Source organism: Nomascus leucogenys, chromosome 12, assembly GCF_006542625.1.
Source record: "Nomascus leucogenys isolate Asia chromosome 12, Asia_NLE_v1, whole genome shotgun sequence".
Classification (NCBI taxonomy): domain Eukaryota; kingdom Metazoa; phylum Chordata; class Mammalia; order Primates; family Hylobatidae; genus Nomascus; species Nomascus leucogenys.
In genome coordinates, this window is record NC_044392.1 from 14,513,303 (window position 1) to 14,535,315 (window position 22,013).

Here is a 22,013-nt window from a genome sequence, read left to right on the forward strand (position 1 = left end):
ACAACCTTGGGCTGGGGACCTATCCCAGAATCAAAGTACATAAGGCCTCAGGAGCTTCCTGTTTATGCGTACATTGAGAACCTGAAAAGTTTCCTGGCAGAAATAGAGGAAACAGATTTCAGTTTGGCAATAAAACTGGCTTTACCAAAAAAGGCAGTGGGAACTAGTGGGAATTTAAAGTTGCTTTAGTTGGAATTAATGCCCCCTTAGTCACCTTTCGGAGAACTTCATAAGTGCCAGACAGTATCACAAGTACCTGACAAACTCATTTAATCCTTAATCTGTTTTACAAAAACAGAAGAGGTACAGAAAAGTTAAGGACTTACAGGAGGTGGTAAAGCTGTGGTTGGAACTCATTTCCTGTACTCAACTGCTAGTTGCTTCTAGACCCAGTGTCAGAACATGGAGTAGTAAAGCTGTAGGTCTGGAGATAGGCCCCAGTCCTGTGAGTGAATGTTCAGATGCTCATCCCCACATTCACTTGGGTTCAGGAACTCACTGGGGGCAAGTCAGAACTGTGGTGAGGGCCCAAACCATCTCTATTCTTGACTCCACTGAGGGGCTCTTCTGTACGAGGTGGGGGATCAGCAAAGCCAACTGTGGGGGTGAGGAAGTTGGCTTCCAGTGAAGATGTGCTGGACACCTGTGGAACAGGGAGAAGGCAGGTTTTGAGCAAAAATGTAAAGGTTAAGCACACAGGTTTTGGAGTTAGGCTTCCTTTTAGAGTCTCACTGTGAACCAAGTTAACCTGGTCCTGCTTTGATTTCCTTATCTGTTACATAGTAGGACTTCATAGAGATGTGAGGATCAAACAAGAAAGCATTGGTAATGACTGGTACACAGTGGTCAATAAAGGCTGGCTATTAGCCATACCAGCCACACCGGTATGGGTAGCTGTGATATCCCTAGCTGCAGCTGGGCCCTCACCGGAGGTGGGTACTGGTACTCATGGACACTTGCTGGATTGATCTCTGCCAGTGTCTGGACAGCTGCATCTCTTGCATTCACCAGCCGCAGAAAGAGCTCAGCCTGACCTGCCTGGGGAGAGATGAAATGGTATTGCACTTGTACTTTGCTGTATCCCCAATCCCTGTGCACCACACTCACCTGAGGAATCCCATTCAACTGCCCAAGGCTAAGGCTGGGGTCCAGAGGAAGGGCCCGAAGTGGGAGGCGCCAGCGGCCACTTAGCACCCGCTGATCTTGGTCAAATAGTCCAAGTGAGACCCAAGCCTTTGGCTGTGGTGCCCTAGCCCATGCCAGCCCCTGCCAGACCTGCAGCTCACAGACCAAAGATACTGATGGTGACGGTGGTAGTCTGTAGAATAACCAAAAAGCAGTGTCAGAAGCCAGAGCTACAGTCCCTTCCTAGGACTTAGCCCTTTAGAGCCAGCAGCTTCTGTATACAGATGAGAAAACTTAGCAGAATGGTGGATAAGCCTCAATTGTGGCAGAGTACCAGTCATGATCCCCACCTACTGACCTGGGCACAGGCTGCCTGCTGGCAAGGATGGCACAGTTGCCCATGGGCCCGGGAGCAGGAGGTGGGGGCAGGCAAAGGGCTGGGGGCAACGCTGTAGTCCTTCCTGTATCCTGTCCATCACGTGCCAAGCCAGTCCTTAGTTGCACCCAAATCCAGGAAGCCTCAAGACCCCGCAGGAAATCATAGAAAATGACCAGGCCAGCCCTGGGGAACACAAGTCTTAGCACGGAAATATCCAACTCCTTTCAACCTCCCTCCTCTCAGGCAGGTCCCTAACCCTATCTGGTCCTAGTGGGCTCCCTTAACCAGCAGTGCTGGCCAAGTCACAGAGGATGTCAAAGGTGGCACGGGCCTCACCCAGGATCATAGGGTGCAGGGCCCAGCACGTCCGATGTGGGCAGGAGGAAGTGTGGGTCCAGGCCCAGGTTTCTGGTCATTGTTCCAGGAAGCTGTGGCTGTGGGGAAGAGAGCTGACTCCTCTAGAAAGCCTTGTAGCTGCTCATGTTCCCCCAACTGCTCAGAGCAGAGCTGCCTCCAACCTGTTCCCTCAACCCACCCCGTGTCCTCACAGCCTTTCTCCCCCACCCAAGAACTGAACCTCTGAGAAGCCTGGAAGTGGTGGCAGTGGTGGTGCCACTGGCGGCGGGAGGAATGGGGGATCTCTCCTCCCCTTTGGTTGTAGGCTGGCATCCCCCAGGAGTCGCAGATCCTGGGGCCCTAGGAGCAGAAGAAGAGTTAGGGTGCCCCTAAGTTGGACAAAGCAGGTAATTAGCTGAGATACCCCTCCCGCAAGAGTTTGGCCCACAAATGGGTTGGCGGAGCCCTGTGGATACAGGGACACACACGTGCAGACATGAACTAGGGGAGTCACAAACACGGGTCTTGTTCCCCATGCACTGTCTGCCTGAGCCAGGCCTGCTGGGGAGAGATAGGTGGGATGGGTTAGGGTTGGGGTGCTCACTGACCCAAGGGTGCCCGACCCTTTTGCATTTGCAAGGCCAAGATTTCTGCTTCCAGGCGCCGGTTTTCAGCCTCCAATACTGGAAGCTCCCCTGAGGTGGCACCTGCCCTTCCTGCGATGAACAAGTGTGACCTGTCACCTTTGACCTCTGGTGACTGGCCGCGTCCGGCTGTGAGCAGCTCTCCAGCGCTAAGGCTCTTCGGATAAGGCTGGACTTGTCAGCTCACATCCCATCCACAGCCACAGGCCCTCCCTCGAGTTCTTTTCTCCTCCCAGGACTGACCACCGCTGGCGAGAGACCCTCCTGTTCACCTCTGCGGGTCTGCGACCGCTGCAGCTCCAGTGCAGACGCCTCCACCTGCAACTGCCATATCTGGCCCAGCACGCCGGGGTCCCGGCCCCCGTCTCGAATGTAGGCCTCCCGCAGGGCCCTAGAGAGTGGGGAACAGGAAGGCCATCTTTCCACACCTGCTCAGCGCTTCGCCCTATGCCCATCTCCGGCCCCGGCCCTTACCGGATTTCGACAGCCAGAGTTCCCGGGTTGGCCTTTAGTACTGAAGAATAAAGTTCTGCCTCTCGCCGGGAGCTCAGCGGGTTCCTGGGGTGGCAGGCGACGCGCAGGGAGACGGTAACGCATCAGAGGCCCCGGAGCTCCAGCCAGCCCGCCCCTCCCACCCCGGAGCCACAGGTTCCGGGGTTCCGCTTCGTCGGGTCTCACCCTGGCTCTGCCTGCAGCTCCTGAATGCGGGCCCCCAACACCTCTAGAGCTCCCCGCGTCCTCCCTGCCTCAGCTTGTAGTTCTCGGATCTCCTGCTCCAGGCCAAAGAGGCGGGACATCCCGCCCCGCGTACAGGCCACAACTTGGAGGCGCCGGCTCAGTTCTGAGGGAATGCGGGCCGAGTCAGAACCGGCCCGAGCAAGCTTAAGCCAAAGGGCGAGGGCAGAGGAGGTCCTTGGTCCCTGTCCCCCATCTCCTTCACCCTCGCCGCGTCGCTGCAGGGCCCGACTCTGCGCTTCCATCTCCGCCACGCGTCTCGCGCGAGTCCTCAACAGCGCCCGCAGCCGCTCGCTGGGGCTTCCCACCGCCTCGGACATGGGACTCTGAGGCCACGCCTCGGAACGTGTCCAGGGCCTCGCGAACACCCCGGGGACCTCTGTTATCCAGGACTGCATTTCCTGTAGGGATAGCCGCAGCCACTGCACCTGGAGGTAACAGCGATCCGCGATCTCTGTGTGGGCAGAATCTGTCCCAAGTATGATCTACAGGTTTGGGGAAGACGCTCAACGTTTTAAGCCCTGGGGAAAGGTAGGTAGCTGTACCTCCTCTGTTAACCTCTTTAGAGCAGATTTACTGGCCTGCTGGTCTGGGAGGCCCTGGGGTTCTTGTGGCACGCCCTGGAGTTCTTGTGGCACAACCTGGGGACAGGGTATAGTAGGATGAGGAATCATAAAGGCCCTGGCTCCTTTGAATCCCCACCCATGGCCATGGAGGCCCTTACCGCGGCCCGCTGGGGTTCAGTGGCAACTGACGCCTGTGCTCCAAATGTCATCTCTTGGGTCGGGTGGCCAATGCAGAAGCGCTGAGTGTGGGTGGCTAACAGAGCTGACGAGCGGAAAACCATGTCACAGGTCCCACAGGGCAGGAGTGCTGGCTCCCCAGAGTGGGAGTCCATAGGATGGGACCTGTTTCCTGAAACCAGCCAAGACCTGCAGAAGGGATCAAGGGCAGGGGAAAGGCAGAGGAGGATGAAAGAGACATAAAGCCAGAGGCAGAGAGGAAAGGCCAGGTCTGTCAGGTCTGTGAGATCTTCAAGTTTGTTTGGGGAGAGCCTTAGTTCCCTGGACAGCAACCACAGGGCTGGGCAGGTCAGGAGAATGGGTGGGGACACCTCTGCCGTTTGGGAGGAGCCACTGGCTTGAAAAAGTGTTACAAAGTCTGAACATTGGCAAGTCTCTAATTGTAGCTTCGTTTCCCTGACTATTAATAAAGAGGAAAAAACAGCTGCCTCCTAGACTAGCTGGGCTCTTATCATTTACTACATCACTGGTTATTTAATAGCCTCTAAAAGGCAAGTGTGATCTTTTTCATTGCTGTACTCCCAAGTGGATTAACAGTTTGTACCATTCTCCAATCCAGAGAACTACCTGGCAAAGGAGGCACTCTGACCTTTCCAGCATTCTGCCAGGAAACCATGTCGCACCAGGGATAGCAGTCTCTCCCTAACTCCCATTCCCTGATTCCTCATTTTTCAGCTGTAGACGAAGACAATCAGCACAGCCCAAGAAATGAAAGCTGTGGGCGAACAGAATGAATCTATCAGATGAGGGAATCAAGTCCAGAAAGAAACCCCTTCTCTCTCCCAAGATTGGCCAGAAGCCAGAAGGGCCCTGAACTGTTGGTGAAATTCTTCACTCCACTCCCACTCCCAAAATGTATGCAGGAGCTCTGAGGTGACCGCATATTTCTTAAGAAACCCTCCTTACTTTTTTTTTTTTGAGATGGAGTCTCGCTCTGTCGCCCAAGCTGAAGTGCAGTGGTGCGATCTCAGCTCACTGCAATGAGCTCTGCCTCCTGGGTTCACGCCATTCTCCTGCCTCAGCCTCCCGAGTAGCTGAGACTACAGGTGCCCGCCACCACGCCCAGCTCATTTTTTGTATTTTTAGTAGAGACGGGGTTTAACCATGTTAGCCAGGATGGTCTCGATCTCCTAACCTCGTGATCCGCTGCCTTGGCCTCCCAAAGTGCTGGGATTACAGGCGTAAGCCACTGCGCCCGGCCAAGAAACACCCTTTTCTTTTCTTTTCTTTTGAGACTGTCTTGCTCTGTTGCCCAGGCTAGAGTGCAATGGCGCGATCTTGGCTCACTGCAAGCTCTGCCTCCCGGGTTGACGCCATTCTCCTGCCTCAGCCTCCCCAGTAGCTGGGACTACAGGCGCCTGCCACCACGCCTGGCTAATTTTTTTTTTTTCTTTTTGAGAGGGAGTCTCGCTCTTTCGCCCAGGCCGGAGTGCAGTGGCGCTATCTGGGCTCACTGCAAGCTCCACCTCCCGGGTTCAGGCCATTCTCCTGCCTCAGCCTCCCGAGTAGCTGAGACTACAGGTGCCCACCACCACGCCCGGCTAATTTTTTTTTGTATTTTTAGTAGAGACGGGGTTTCACCGTGTTAGCCAGGATGGTCTCGATCTCTTGACCTCGTGATTCGCCCGCCTCGGCCTCCCAAGTGCTGGGATTACAGGTGTGAGCCACCACGCCCGGCCGAAACCCCCTTTTCTAAACAAGACAGGGACTTAAGACGTTTCCCTACTCAGTACCTAAAGCCAAGGTATGACCCACCAGCAGCAAGTTACAAAGTGTTCAAAGTATGTCATCTCAGTTCAGCTTAATTCCAACTGACATAAAGAGTACATTTTTAGAAATATGTTCTCAGAAAACAAGTAAATGGCAAAGCCCAAATCGAAATCTACTTTTCAACAACTAAGTTTGTCCCAATTTTCAATGGTTAGATTTTTGACTGGTTGACTTTACAATGGTGCAACAGTGATAGGCATTCGGTAGAAATACTACAACCAATTTTTTTCCCCCCCAAGAGACAGGGTCTCACTCTGTCATCCAGGCTGGGTTGTAGTGGTGCCATCATGGCTCACTGTAGCCCTGAACTGTCTTGGAATCAAGCAATCCTCCTGCCTTAGCCTCCCAAGAAGCTGGGACTACAAGTGTGTGCTACCACGTGGACCTGGCTATTTTGTTTCTGTTTTTGAGACAGAGTCTTGCTCTGTTGCCCAGGCTGGAGTGCAATGGTGCAGTATGGGCTCACTGTAACCTCCGCCTCCTGGGCTCAAGCAATTCTCCTGCCTCAGCCTCCTAAATAGTTAGGATTACAAGTGCTTGCTGCCACGCCTGGCTAATTTTTTTTTTTTTTTTTTTGAGACGGAGTCTCACTCTTTCTCCCAGGCTGGAGTGCAGTGGCGCTATCTCAGCTCACTGCAAGCTCTGCCTCCCGGGTTCACACCAATCTCCTGCCTCAGCCTCCCGAGTAGCTGGGACTACAGGCACCCGCCACCACGCCCGGCTAATTGTTTGTATTTTCAGTAGAGATGGGGTTTCACCATGTTAGCCAGGCTGGTCTCGAACTCCTGACCTCAGGTGGTCCACCCACTTCAGCCTCCCAAAGTGCTGGGATTACAGGCATGAGCCACCATGCCTGGCCAGACCTGACTATTTTAATGTTTTTGTTTTTTTGTAGAGACAGGTCACTGTGTTTCCCAGGCTGGTCTTGAACCCCTGGCCTTTTCTTAGATCACTATCTATTCTCTCCCCTACTGGGCTGGGCACTCCTTGCATCCTCAGAGCCTTGCATAATGCCTGGGACATACAACAGGGGCTTAGAAAGTATTTGTTGAATGGGCCGGGCGCGGTGGCTCACGCCTGTAATCCCAGAACTTTGGGAGGCTGAGGTGGGCGGATCACAAGGTCAGGAGATCGAGACCATCCTGGCTAACACGGTGAAACCTCGTCTCTACTAAAAATACAAAAAATAAGCCGGGTGTGGTGGCAGGCGCCTGTAGTCCCAGCTACTCGGGAGGCTGAGGCAGAAGAATGGTGGGAACCCGGGAGATGGAGCTTGCAGTGAGCCAAGATCGCGCTACTGCACTCCAGGCTGGGTGACAGAGTGAGACTCTGTCTCAAAAAAAAAAAAAAAAAGTATTTGTTGAATGAAAAAACCTGCTTCCTTCACTAGCCATTCAGCTAGCATCGTCCAACTCTCCCCCAACCCCCACTCCAAGTTCTTATTTAGTAGGAAAACAGAACAGACTTCCCTTAAAATACGTACACTGGTATATACATGGGCCCTAAAAAACAGTTTCAGGAAAAAAAAAAAAAAACCCTGGTTTCTGACTTTATTTCTGGTAATTTATTGCACAGGTTTTTCTGCATCAAAAAAGTATCTGCTAAAAAGAAACAGTTGTGTCTGAATTCACATTTCCCCCCAACTTCTAAAACTATTTCCCCTAAAAAAGAATCCACTCATCTAATTTTAAAGAAAATATACTTCTTACACAAGACAATCCAAACTGATGCAAAATATTTATTCCAAGTTAGTTATTTTATGCAGTAGTTTCCCCCTCGAGACTTGTGATAACCACATCTTTTAAATCTGTAAATAATGTTATCAAAATAATCTTAATCTTTGAAATCTCACAAAAATTTATATTTTACAATCCACCCTGAATATCAAGGCTGCAAGAATAACACAACATTTCCTATATCCAAATATTTTACAGCTGTACCCAAAAAGGAAAAAGAAAAAAAACAAAAACAAAAATACAACCAAAAAAACCACATATGCTTGGTTAAGGGCTAAAGTTACCCGAGCAGCCAAAAATAAAATAAAATATCCAAATTATTAGCATTAATTTAATACAATTATAACTTCAATAGTCACTTTGTCATTGACAATGATTGCTTGAGCACAGGGGTGAGTGCCCCAAGGGCTGGTAGTAGAAGCTGTTGCTGCAGACCAGTGTCTCCTCTTCCCTGCACTGCCAGCTCCTACCTGTGCATCGCCCCATATATACTGGGTGTGTGTGTGGGTGTGTGTGTGTGTGTGTGTGTGTGTGTTTAAAAAATCTGTCCCACCACACAAACTTCTCTCTATTAAGCAGATAACAGGGAAGAACAACAATAAAAGCAAAACAAGCCAATCGCTCTCTCTTTGGGATATGATTATTTCCCTTGTGAATGAAGTATTCAACAACATAAGAAAAGGAAAAGAACGATTTCTTTTGTATACTCCCTAAACACACAGAGTTTACTGGGTCAGATTTAACTGAGCATTTATATGCCTACTTCCAGGCATCGTCATCTGATGTTTCACTGCTACTGGTTTCAGTGTCTGAGTCCTCAAACTCTGCTTTGCAAGTGCTTCTCCAAGGGAAGAACAGGCTGGAACTGCGGCTCTGCAAGAAGCCATTCTTTCCAAAGCCATTTCTTCTCAGCTATGGTTAGCATGGGAGAGAAAGAAAAAAGAAAAAAATATCAATGACTGTACGGACCCATAAGCCCTGGGAAAGGCCAGGCCTCAATTCATTCTAGGTAGAATGTGGGGTGCTTCTAAGAGACCCTCTGAGGTCTCTTATAGCAGTGCTTTCCAAATTTTAATTTACGAGTCATCTACGCATCTTTCAAAAATGCAGATTCAGATTCAGAATGTCTGGGATGGGGCTTGAAAGTCCTTATTTCTTTTTATTTATTTATTTTTTAGAGACGGAGTCTCGCTCTGTCACCCAGGCTAGAGTGCAATGGCATGATCTCGGCTCACTGCATCCTCCGCCTCCTGGGTTCAAGCGATTCTTCTGCCTCAGCCTCCCAAGTAGCTGGGATTACAGGCGCGCACCACCACGCCTGGTTAATTTTTGTATTTTTAGTAGAGATGGGGCTTCACCATATTGGCCAGGCTGCTCTTGAGCTCCTGACCTCGTGATCTGCCTGCCTCAGCCTCCCAAAGTGCTGGGATTACAGGCGTGAGCCACTGTGCCCAGCCGTAAGTCCTTATTTCTAACAGAGTTCTGAGTGGCAAGGTCTCACATCAGCTTGTACCATGCCCCTTTTAAGGACTTGGCCAATTGTACTTTGTGCTGTAAATATATGCCACCAGAAGTTGAAGGATTTTTATAGAAACCCCATGTCTTGTTCATCTTAAGATCTAGCAGTGTTTTATTCAGAGAAAGAATCCAAGCAACTACTGGATACACTGACACAAGCTATTTAGCTTCTTAGCTCTGGCCAGAGGACCAGTAAACTACAGTGCAGAACAGGAAGCAGAGGAAAGTGACCTGCTTTCTTAAAGACCAAGAGCTCAGACCATAACTCTGGAACACAGCCTTGTGGTTTTGATAAGGAGTTAGAGCTGTTAGGATGAAACAGCATACTATTTTTTGGAATCTGCTAATCACTGACACTTGGTTTTTATATCTAACACTGGGGATCCTTATTTCCCAGGCAGATTTAGGGGCCCCACTACATTTCTCTTTTTTTTTTTTGAGACGGAGTCTTGCTCTGTCACCCAAGCTGGAGTGCAGTGGCGCAATCTCGGCTCACTGCAAGCTCCGCCTCCCGGGTTCACGCCATTCTCCTGCCTCAGCCTCTCCGAGTAGCTGGGACTACAGGTGCCCGCCACCACGCCCGGCTAATTTTTTGTATTTTTAGTAGAGACGGAGTTTCACCGTGGTCTCGATCTCCTGACCTCATGATCCGCCCGCCTCGGCCTCCCAAAGTGCTGGGATTACAAACGTGAGGCACCGCGCCCGGCCGGGCCCCACTACATTTCTACTAAGGTAATTTTTTTTCCCCCAGATCTTTCTCTCACTTTAAACTAGGGCTCCCTCAGGGCAAGGACTGTCTTGACTCCTTATTCTCCTGGTTACTAACTGGTCTCTAGGAAGAAGGTTTACAACATACCTGCTCTGTCTTCATGTGGAACTCTTTGAGCTCATCCTCTGTGAGGGGAAGGCAATTCTCATCGTTTTCAGGATATTCTTGCCAACCCATAGCTTTCAATAACCTGGTGGACGCAGAAGGACAGGTAAAGAAAATATGACATCATTAAGCCTAAGTGAACATCCCACCACTTTTCACAGAAAATTTTTCTGCCCAGGGGCAATGGATGTTAAAGAAGGAATTTGGTTTTCCTCCCTGTGGGACAAGCTTTAATTGTGGCTACTTGGGTGCCTGTAAATAAATGGAGGCTCTTCACAGTTGAGACAGGGAGAGCTATAGAAAAGACAGTAGAAGCAAAACCAAGATAGTGTAAGGAAGAAAGAGAGCATTTGCAGTCTGGCTTTTTTTTTTTTTTTTGGTACGGAGCCTCACTCTGTCACCCAGGCTGGAGTGCAGTGGTGCAATCTCAGCTCACTGCAACGTCTGCCTCCCGGGTTCAAGCCATTCTCCTGTCCCAGCCTCCCTAGTAGCTGGGATTACAGGCGCACACTACCATGCCCAGCTACTTTTTGTATTTTTAGTAGAGACAGGGTTTCGCCAAGTTGGCCAGGCTGTTCTCAAACTCTTGACCTCAAGTGATCCACCCACCTCGGCCTCCCAAATTGCTGGGATTACAGGCATGAGCCACTGCGCCCGGCCTGAAGTTAAAAATATTAAAGTCTTGGAGAGTAGATTATGGAAAAGATGGCTGAGTGTGAGAGAGAATGCTTGATGAGCAACAGGCCAACCTGGGGCATACACAGAGAACAAGTTATGATTGGGCCACTTCTCTCTGCATGTGGGACTCTATCTGAGACATCTTCTCCAGTACGTTCAAGGTCCTTAAAGGTCAGACACTGCATGCCCTGTGATGTCCTCCTCACTTACCTGTGCTCTGCTTCTAGAGAGTGTGAGAGAACCTCCCCTTCTTCCACTGCAGGGAGGGCAAGACCATTTTGATGACAGCCTTCCTCCCCATTTTCCTTTGGTTCAGGTGTGCTGTTGTCCTCCAACTGCAATAACGAAAAGGAAGGACACTTGGGTTAAGGTTCCTTTGTAGTAATATAAGCAACTTATTAAATCAAGGACTCACAACCCAGGAAAGTGTTTTCCAAAAGACAGCCTCAGCCCATAGATGTTTTCCCCATTTACAAATGAGGACGTGCTGTATCAACAAACTGATTCTAAAGTTTTAATGAAAAGGCAAAAGATCCAGAACAGCCAACACAATACTGAAGAATAAAACCAGAGTACTGATATTACCTGACATCAAGACTTACCACAAAAGCTAGAGTAATTAAAACAGTATGGTAACAGTGCTCATAAGAGGTGTGGGGGGAAAAAGTGTGGTACTGGCAGAGGATGACACAAATAGTCCAACAGGACAGAACAGAGAGCCCACAAATAGACAACTGATCTTTGACAAAGGAAATACAATGGAGAAAAGATAGTCTTTTCAACAAATGGTGAAGGAACAATTGGACAGCCACATTAAAAAAAAAAAATCAATCTAAACAAAGACCTTACAGCTGTCACAAAAATAAACTCAAAATGGGTCACAGACCTAAATGTAAAACACAAAACTATAAAACTCCTATAAGGATAACATACAAGAAAACTTAAGATGACCTTGGGTATGACATTTATTTATTTATTTACTTACTTACTTATTTTTGGAGATCAAGTCTCACTCTGTTGCTCAGGCTGGAGTGCAGTGGCGCAATCTCGGCTCACTGCAACCCCTGCCTCCCATGTTCAAGTGATTCTCATGCCTCAGCCTCCCATGTAGCTGTGACTACAGGTGCATGCTACCATGCCCGGCTAATTTTTGTTTTTAGTAGGAACGGGGTTTCGCCAGGTTGGCCAGGCTGGTCTCGAACTCCTGACCTCAGGTGATCCGCCCACCTCAGCCAACCAAAGTGTTGGGATTATAGGTTTGAGCCACCGTGCCTGGCCTACAATTAATTAGGCTGGATTTCATTAAAATAAAAAAAATTTCTGTTTTGCAAAACACTCTGTCAAGAGAATTAAGACAGTGTAGTTGCTCACACCTATAATCCTAGCACTTTCGGAGGCCAAAGGTGGGAGGACTGCTTGAGTCCAGGAGTTTAACACCAGCCTGAGCAACATAGCAAGAAGCTATCTCTGTAACAAATAAAATATTAGCCAGGCATGGTGGCACAAGCCTATAGTCCCAGCTACTTGGAAGGCTGAGGCTGGGGGTTGGCTTGAGGAGGGGAGATCGAGGCTGCAGTGAGCTGTGATCATTAATGCCACTGCATTCAGCCTGGGCGACAGAGTGAGACACTGTCTCAAAAACAAATATGGCCGGCTGGGCATGGCAGCTCACACCTGTAATCCCAGCATTTTGGGAGGCGGAGGTGGGTGGATCACCTGAGGTCTAGAATCTGAGACCAGCCTGACCAACATGGTGAAACCTCGTCTCTACTACATACAAAAAAAATTCCAGAAAATAGTATACTCTTTCATCCTCACAGCTCTAATTCCTTATCAGAACCACAAGACTGTGTTCCAGAGTTATGGTCTGAGCTATTGGTCTTTAAGGAAGCAGGTTCGCCTTCCTCTGCTTCCTGTTCTGCACTGTAGTTTCCTGGTCCTCTGGCCAGAGCTAAGAAGCTAAATAACTTGTGTCATGTGGTGGCACATGCCTGTAATCCCAGCTTCTTGGGAGGCTGAGGCAGGAGAACTGCTTGAACCTGGAAGGCAGTGGTTGCAGTAAGCCGAGATTGCTCCATTGCACTCCAGCCTGGGCAACAGAGTGAAACTCCATCTCAAAAAATAAAATAATACAAATAAATAAATAAATAAATAAATAAATAAATAAATAAATATGGCCATGTGTGATGGCTTATGCCTTTAATCCTAGTACTGGGAGGCTGAGACAGGCAGAACACTTGAGGCCAGGAGTTCAAGACCAGCCTGGCCAACATGACGAAACTCCACCTCTACTAAGAATACAAAAATTAGCTGGGCGTGGTGGTGGGTGCCTGTAATCCCAGCTACTCGGGAAGCTGAGCCAGGAGAATCGCTTGAACCTGGAAGGCGGAGGTTGCAATGAGCCCAGATTGTACCACTGCACTCTAGTCTGGGTGGTAAGAGCGAGACTCTGTCTCAAAATAAATAAATAAGAAAGAATGAAGAGTCAAATCACAGACTTGGAGAAACTGTAGTCAAAGACACATCTAATAAAGGACTATTAACTAAGATATACAAAGAACTCTAAGAACTCTTAAAACTTAGCAATAAGAAAACAGACAACCTCATTAAAAAATGGGTAAGGGACCTGAACAAACACATCAACAAAGAAGATATATAGATGGATGCTCCACATCATATGTCATCATGGAAGTGCAAATTAAAACTACACAGCTATCAGGAGGGCCAAAATCTGAACACTGATAATATCGAATATTGGTGAGGACGTGTAGCAACAGGAATTCTCATTTATTGCTGGTGGGAATGCAAAATGGCACAACCACTTTGGAAGACAGTTTGGTGGTTTCCTGACAAACTAAACATGTTCTTACCATATGATCCAGCAACTGCGCTCCTTGGTATTTACCCAAAGGAGTTGAACTTATGCCAACACAAAAATCTGCACATGGATGTTTACTGCAGTTTTATTCATAGTTGCCAACACTTGGAAGCAACCAAGATGTACTTCAATAGGTGAGTGATTACTAAAATTAACCCGAATTTAAAATTTTTGCTGAAAAAAGGATTAAACTCACTTTACTATGTGGTCTAGAAGGCAGTTACACCTACAGACAGTATCTCTGTACATTTAAAAATCTTGCCACATCTTTATCCTTTAAGAAGAAGAAATCACATATGTATCAAAGGAAAATTCCTAGGCTACCCCAGAAAAGGCCGATGCTCTTACATCTTCCAGCTTGTCACAGTCTCTGTTCTCTGAGAAGTCTCCATTCCGGTCATCCTTCAGAGTTTTCAGGAACTCACTCTTCCTGTCGGTGGTTCGGCGGGTCAACTTGGTCAGACGAGAGGAGCTGATCTCAATTGGAGGGGTGGTGCTGGAGGGACTCTGGGCAAATATCACAAATAGGTTGCTCCTGACAGCAAAGAGCAAGAACTGGGGTTCTCTTCTACTAAGCGCTGACTTCCAGAATCTGGTAGCCTATTTATCATTCTGTCTTAAACGAAACAATCCTTTTATTTAAGCAGTTCAAACTTCAGTTTTGCAGGGTTTATACAGTTAAGAGCAGCTGGCTTACATGGCACCTCTTTGATCTTTCTACAGACATCAGCAGAATGCCAGTCTAACATAGGATGACCTTGGTCCACCACAGAGCATCTACCCCATTTAGCCACTGCCCACTTTTGGATGCTAACAGAAAACATCAATAAAGAAACTATTCTCAGCTAAATATAGCTACAAAACAAAGTGTCACAGCTATACATATTACACTTGTTATCTAAGTGAACGGGAAATGGCAATTTCAGAAAAGACTGTCCTGCTTTATCCTCACTCACCTCTTTGGGAGAACTCAGAGCTGCACCACTAGCCAGTACCACTGGTTTGGTAACAGAGATTGGACTGGTAAAAGCAGACTCCCGGCTAGAGGAAAGGGATCCTGACTTATGCTCCATCCTGTTAGCTTTCCATGCATTAGGCTACACAGGATGAAAGAACAAATCAGTCAGAACAAGCACACAAACAGAAGCTCAGCTTATAAAATCATAAAGCAAAGCAGGAAATGTTACATGAGAACATAAGTTTCCAGGGCTTACCTGTCTTAACATGTTTGGGAAGTATGCAACCTCTGTCGGAGGTTAGGCACTTCAAGGAAAATGGTAGATGCTATACAGAAGAGCCATGGGGACATTAATAGTGACTTCCCAAAAAGAGGGCTCTAGTTCAATAGTTCAATGAGTTTGGGAGGTGCCAGGGTGAAAAAAGTTCAACGAGGTTCTTTATTGTGCAATTTCTCAAAGCACTTAACTGCACATAAGAATCTGAGAGGCAGTTATACAGCATTTTCCAAATTTATTGAATCCCGAAACATTTTTTTTTAGTAGTGTTTGTTAACTTTGGATGTAATCCTGATAGCCCACAAAGTGCATCACAAAATCGCTGCTTTCCAGGAACTCTGATGGCAATAGGCTAGTTCTACGCCACAGTGGCTATTGTAAATGGTTGAACAATCCTGATTTATTTAGTCTGGAGGCCCGTCTACTCAACTCTGCAGGGTCTGGGCCCATTCTGTCACTCTGGCCATAACCCCAACTATGATGGAAAGCTGGAATACTGAGTTACCACACTGCCCAAGGAGTCCAAGGAGACCAAGGAAGATGTGGCAAGCCAATGGAGTGGTGCTGAAACAAATGAAAAACTTCCAACTTATTTTTCCAGAATGAAACACTTAGAACTGAGGACCTCCAGGACAAAGGGGCCTGAGTGAAATGGATTCCCTTCCTGGTTGCTTTCTTGATTGATGGGTATTAAAAGAAGACACAATAATAGCTTTAGGAACGGCATTAACTTTACTATCTACCATGTACCAGGTGATGGTCAGACTGTTTTACTTAATTCTTAAACCAATCAGGAATAATAATTGTTATGTTGACTTTTAATAGAGAATGACATTGACAATAAGAAAGTTCCACAATTTGTTCAAGGTTATTCAGCTAGTAAATGAAACCACCTTTCCACTATCCCAAAATGCCTCCACAAAGAACAAGCAAGCAGATAAGAGAAACGATGACCCAACCAGAACGAACATTAATTTTTTTCTTGCATTGATAAAAATCTAAAGATGGTTGCTTGTGTCAGGTTAACTCTCAAAGATGATTTGTGGCTTCCCCTGAGTTGTAGAGTCACCAGATGTCCTGTCTTTAAAACAACGTCACTTCAGAGCACAGAAACACTTGGGTTTCTGCCACAGTAGTACAAAAGATTTACTCTGTTACATAAAACACAGTATCTACATCTCTGCCAATTTTATTTCAACTTAATTTTCAGTAACTTAAACCCTATGGGATAGCTAGACTACCCCCTGGAAAAATTATTATGCCCCACACCTGTTTTTATTAGATGATTATATATGTAAAAGTCCATTAAAGTGAATTGTATAACCAGTTTTTTTTTGTTGTGTTTTTTTTTTTTTTTTGAGACAGAGTCTCACTCTGTCGCCCAGGCTGGAGTGCAGTGGCGCAATCTCGGCTCACTGTAAGCTCTGCCTCCCAGGTTCATGCCATTCTCCTGCCTCAGCCTCTCCGAGTAGCTGGGACTACAGGCGCCCGCCACCATGCCTGGCTAATTTTTTGTATTTTTAGTAGAGACGGGGTTTCACCGTGTTAGCCAGGATGGTCTCGATCTCCTGACCTCGTGATTCACTCGCCTCGGCCTCCCAAAGTGCTGGGATTACAAGCGTGAGCCACCGCGCCCGGCCTGTTGTTGTTTTTTTAGATGTTCTCTCCTTTTCCTCTAAATTCCTAATCAACCCTAGCTTGCTCCACTTCAAAATCTTCTTCTACTGGACTAAATATTCTAAAATCACTGAGCTCAAACTTTCTCCCACCTCCTCTGCCGTTTGCCCCTCAAGTTCAAAGGAACTTCCTCCTCCCTTTCTAGCGTTTATTTGTTCTCTTTCCTTTTGAGTTTATCAAATATGCTAACCCACCTTATTGAAATTAGGAGAAAAAGGCCAGACTTCTTATTTTCCCTCAATCTTATATACCACCTTATTGCCAAACTTCTGAGTAAGTCAGTATACAGTATCTTTCACTCACTCATTAACTGCTTACTGCTTAGTTCCCTGCAATACTCATCTCTATCCCCAATTTTAGTAAAACTCTTTCATAAATAACCAAAACTTTCATCCTTATATTACAAAGGCCAGCTCTAAAAAAACCTGTCTTCTTTGGGAAATGCGATATTGCTCATTACGAATATTTTCTGAACCTGTCCCTTTTTCCCTTCTTGATTTCCTGATGCTTCACTCTCTCAGTTCTCTCTTTACCTCTTGAATTCCCTTCTTTTCAGTGGGTGTAGGTATACTAGCATTCCAGACTCAGTACTCTTCTTCTTCTGTAATCTGTTGAACTAGGTGAACTTCATTAGAAAAAGCAATTACTTATAACTGTTTCAGTTTAAAATGTTAAAATTGTGTAGATAATATGTAAAATTGCATCTCTACCTACTTTAACTTCTCTCCTGTTCTTTTCATCCAGGCCTCCATCAAGTCTGACTTCCCCATCCACTTTCACATACCAGCCATACCGAACCAATATGGTTCCTTTACTCCAAACATACCATATTCTGCATCCATTTTCTGGGTAACAACAGGTTCCCTCTGCCGAGAATGCCCTACCTAGTTGCTTTCTAATGAACTACTGTATTACTGTTTTTAAACGTCCACCTACTGAGTAATTAGGATGTTTCAAAAACTATATTCCAAGTACTTGCTCCAATTTACTGTCAAGAAGAGTTTAGCAAAATCTAGTAACTTGCTTAAGATCACAACCCTAGAAAGTGTCACAAAGATTTCAACTTAGTTAAGTTTGAATCAAAAGACTAAATTCTCAACTTCCTCTTCTATTCTTCATCCTTCAAGACGGGAGGCATTCTGGAATAGTAGAAAGAGCCCTGGTTTTGAAGTCAGACCTGGGTTAAAAACCTGACTCTTATCACTTATCAGCTATGTAACCCCACAGTATGTAATTCTCTATATCCCAGGATTAAAAGAGTAAATGCTTTCATATGTGTAAAAGGCCTAACCAAGCAACATAGTAAGATGTCAACAAATGGCAGTTCTCTTTCCTTTATCATGTATTTGAATCCCAGTTATCCCTAAAGACTTTGATGACCCCCCCAGGCAGAGAAGTACAATTTTTTTTTTTTTTAATAACTCTTTCTTCACTAGACAGTAAACTCTTTAGGATTACAAGCCAAGTATTACTTTGTGTCTCTAGTGACACAGTGTTTACTACTAAGATACTCAATAATTATTGCTAATGTTTAGATAAAATGGATGGATAAATCAAATCTGCTTATTAGTTATCTTACCTCTTCTTCCCTCTTAACATCTCATATCCTAGGTACCCAGAACGACAATCACATTTCCTGAAACCTGACCTTCCATATTTACCCCAATTTCCCAGGGAAGAATGTCTTCTGTTTTCTTTTGCTTCCTAATTTGCCTCCCACTATCTGCCATTACCACCTCCCTTCTCTGCCAACTGTCACCATCCTCTTCAAGCTTCAAGAGCAGCAGCCTTTATATTAGTTTTCCAATCTTCATTCTACCCCTGACTTACAACAGGGCTAAAGTGATCTTAAGTTTTGTATTGTAATTTTTATCCTTGTAAAAAATTTTTTTACCTTTTATGAGATCCTTGAGGACACAATGACATTTTCTTACTCATTTTTATATTTTCTGTAGTCCTGCAGCATGCTTGCAGACATCTTAAAGTAACACTTAAGAAAGTCTTTATAAACTCTCAAGAAATGGGACAAACATAAGGTGTGCTGGCAGGTTGGTAACAATAGCTACCATTTATTGGCACTTATTATATGCCATTTTAGGTATTTCGTAAAATTTTCTCATTTACTCCTCACAAAAAAAGGGGGGGTATTGTTATGTCTATTTTATAGAAGAAGAAATTGAGACTGGGGAAGTGAAGAAACTTGCTCAAGGTCGTAAGATGAAGAAGGTGTAAGGTGGAATCTGTCTATTCCATAGCCCGGCAGTTAACTTCCATGCTCGGCTGTTTCTTTGTAATAGTTGCACTCTTCACTTGAATTCACATTCTTTACTTTCTGACATCAGAGGAAAATAAACCCTAAGTATCCTAAACCCTTTTCAAAGATAATCGTACTTGTCAATTAGTTTTATTCCCACATATTTCTTCTTGGCCCATGATCCTTTAATGATCCCTTCTCTTCCAAGTACAGTTCAAGTTGCTTCCAGTGTCTTCTTCCAACAGACTTCCTCATCCATTCACTTATCTTTTCCATCACCTATATTCTGTCTAGTTCCTTTTACTGTCAAGGTTAAAAGGTGCCACTACCTCCACATATTTCCAAACGCCCTTGAAATACTGTTTCAGCCCTACTTTATTCCCTAAAAACATCAACTCAAAAGTCTCCTAAAATAATCACTAAGGCTTTTTTTTTTCAGTTATTTTCCTCAACTTGTTACCCCTGTTGCTATTGCAAACTCACCCACTTGTATTTCTGTGATAGTTTACCATTTTTTTTCTGAACTAGTTTCTCAGTACTATCCCACTCTTTACTCCTCTTCTTCTATCCTCTTCTCTTCTTCCACCCTCTTCTCTTGTCTATCTAATCTACCTTGAAAACTCCAATTATTATCACTAGAATAATAATTCCCAGTGAATTTATTCAGAGGCGGGGCATGGTGGATCACGTCTGTAATCCTAGTGCTTTGTGAGGTCAAGGCGGGAGGATGGCTTGAGCCCAGAAGTTCGAGACCAGCCTGGGCAATATAGTGAGACCCCAATCACTATTTTAAATAAATAGATGAAAGAAAAGAAAGAAAATTATTCACAGAGAGAATGGCATACGCCAGAATAATAATTTCTTCCCGGGTAAGGGAACAAAGGGGCAATAAGTTGCAAAAGATGGATTAGAGTTTGGCTATGAGAAACTTCACAGGCCTCTGCTTAGTCTGCACACTGACTATAGGACGAGCAAACTATGACCCATGGGCCAAATCTTGCCCAAGGCATTTCTGTATGATTCATGAGCTCATACTTATTTTTACATTTTTAAAGAGCTGAAAAAAAAAAAACGCAATGTGTAACAAAAATCATATATATCAAGCAAAGCCTAAAATATTTACTATCTGGCCCTTCATAGAAAAAAATTACCAATCCCTGCCATACATTCTTTGGAGCCACTGAAGGAATTCAGGAAGGAATGTGATATATTCAATTGTTTTGGGATGATCATTCTGGCAGTTCTGTAAGACAGAGACATGAGAAGATAGAAAGGTATACTAGAATAGTAAATGTGAGATGACAAAGTCCTGAACAAGGACAGCATAGAGAGAATAACAGGGACTTTGTAATTCCTTGGCTGAGGCGAATGACTAAGGAGGAAGGGAAGAGAAGTAGCCAAGGTAGTCAAGCTCAGTGATTAGGATGTTGTTGCTATTACAGAAAACCAGAGGGGCCAGGTGTGGTGGCTCACGCCCATAATCTCAGTGCTCTGGGAGGCTGAGGCAGGAGGATTCCTTGAGGCCAGGAGATGGAGACCAGCCTGGGCAACAAAATGAGATTCTGTCTCTACAAAAAATAATTTAAAAAAAAAAAAAAAAAAAAAAAAAAGCTGGGCATGGCCGGGCGCGGTGGCTCACGCCTGTAATCCCAGCACTTTGGGAGGCCAAGGCGGGCGGATCACGAGGTCAGGAGATTGAGACCATCCTGGCTAACACGGTGAAACCCCGTCTCTACTAAAAAAAAAAAAAAAAAATGAGCCAGGTGTGGTGGCGGGTGCCTGTAGTCCCAGCTACTCAGGAGGCTGAGGAAGAATGGCGTGAACCCAGGAGATGGAGCTTGCAGTGAGCTGAGATCGTGCCACTGCACTCCAGCCTGGGTGACAGAGCGAGACTCCATCTCAAAAAACAAAACAAAACAAAACAAATAAATAAATAAATAAATAAATAAAATAGCCAGGTATAATGGCGTGCCCCTGTAGTTCCAGCTACTTGGGAGGCTGAGATCACACTGAGCCATGATTGTGCCACTGCCCTCCAGCCTGGGTGACAGAGTGAGACCTTGTCTCAAAAAAAAAAAAAAGGAAAAGAAAAAAAAGCAAAGAAAGCTGTATACATATAACAGGTACTGAATGAATATCTGGTGACTGATTTGGCAAGAAAAAACAAATTTATTAATTTTTTCCTGATTTATTCCCAAACCTCTCTTGTATAAGGTTCTTGCCCTGATTCTAAATCATACCTTGGAAGGAGGTGGTACAGGCTTAGGAACCAGGTTCTTATAGACGCTTGGAACCACAGATGACAATTTGTTCCCATTTGCATGGTGAGATCCTGGTGAGGTGAATGCAGCAGAGAAGGCAGCAGCAGGATCCTCTTTGGAAACTTTTTTGATAACTAGCATCTTGGAGGGTTGCTTGGCACTAGGCGGGTTTTCTGTGAAGTACAATAGTGGAGAGACAACAGAATGTCAAACCTGTTGTGTAACATGAAGCATAGTTTATACAAAGGCCTTAGTCAACAAAACAGCTGACAGTTGAGACAGAGGGATTAAACATTCCCTGGTATGCACTTAATAGATACTCTCAAAAGTGAGACTACTCAGGAACTGTACAAAAAAATGCAGCATATGAGGAACTGGATACTAAATTTATAAATCAGCCAGAAAGTCCAAAGATGTTCGCAGTCCTTCAGGGGCACAATATGTCTGATGGACAGTGTGATCAGTCAAGCATGAACCAAACAAGAATAAATCCAAGGGCTAGGCACTGTGGCTCATGCCTGTAATCCCAGCACTTGGAGGTGCTGAGGTGGGCAGATCACTTGAGTCCAGGAGTTTGAGACCAGCCTGGGCTGGCAAACCCTGTGGCAAATCTCCATCTTTACAAAAAGTACAAACATTAGCCAGGCATGGTGGCGCACACCTGTGGTCCCAGCTACTCAGGAGGCTGAGGCGGGAGAATCACTTGAGCCCAGGAGGTCGAGGCTGCAGCGAGCCATGACTGTGCCACTGCACTCCAGCATGGATGACAGACCCTAACTCAAAAAAACAAAAACAAAACAAAACAAAAAAACACCTAAGAGCAGCAGCTCCTGTCAGCATGAGAATAGAGATGAGGTACTCAGGGATTAAAGTCTGCCATGAAACCCTCTGATGAAGCAAACTGGAGCAAAGGTATACACCATTAGCAAAGAGGAGAAGGTACATCGATCAATCTTAATCCTACAATACTGGATTCTAAACCCATCATTTAGATATGTTAAAGACTTCCCATGTTCATGGCTATCAACATGGGTAATGAAGAAACTAGGAGAGTCCAATTTGTAAATGACAAAGATCCCAATGCCACAGATTAGGTTTGGTTTGAAATAC

At 45.7% G+C, this 22,013-nt stretch overlaps 1 protein-coding gene across 1 annotated transcript in view; it reads right to left on the bottom strand.

Annotated features, from left to right (window-relative positions):
- Window positions 1-253: 253 nt before the first annotated feature.
- Window positions 254-22,013, bottom strand: part of LOC100581784 (coiled-coil domain-containing protein 17) — a 67,953-nt gene continuing 46,193 nt past the window's right edge. The window contains exons 7-24 of the mRNA XM_030823809.1: window positions 20,883-21,076; window positions 14,433-14,573; window positions 13,825-13,983; window positions 10,809-10,933; window positions 9,903-10,005; window positions 8,292-8,440; window positions 3,944-4,151; window positions 3,765-3,860; window positions 3,163-3,647; window positions 2,959-3,042; window positions 2,757-2,875; window positions 2,449-2,556; window positions 2,082-2,200; window positions 1,841-1,938; window positions 1,484-1,687; window positions 1,108-1,318; window positions 928-1,038; window positions 254-643 (exon numbers count right to left, since the gene is read on the bottom strand). Of these exons, the coding sequence (XP_030679669.1) occupies window positions 488-643; window positions 928-1,038; window positions 1,108-1,318; window positions 1,484-1,687; window positions 1,841-1,938; window positions 2,082-2,200; window positions 2,449-2,556; window positions 2,757-2,875; window positions 2,959-3,042; window positions 3,163-3,647; window positions 3,765-3,860; window positions 3,944-4,151; window positions 8,292-8,440; window positions 9,903-10,005; window positions 10,809-10,933; window positions 13,825-13,983; window positions 14,433-14,573; window positions 20,883-21,076 (2,870 nt within the window). The 3' untranslated portion in view covers window positions 254-487. The remainder of the gene's footprint in view (window positions 644-927; window positions 1,039-1,107; window positions 1,319-1,483; window positions 1,688-1,840; window positions 1,939-2,081; window positions 2,201-2,448; window positions 2,557-2,756; window positions 2,876-2,958; window positions 3,043-3,162; window positions 3,648-3,764; window positions 3,861-3,943; window positions 4,152-8,291; window positions 8,441-9,902; window positions 10,006-10,808; window positions 10,934-13,824; window positions 13,984-14,432; window positions 14,574-20,882; window positions 21,077-22,013) is intronic.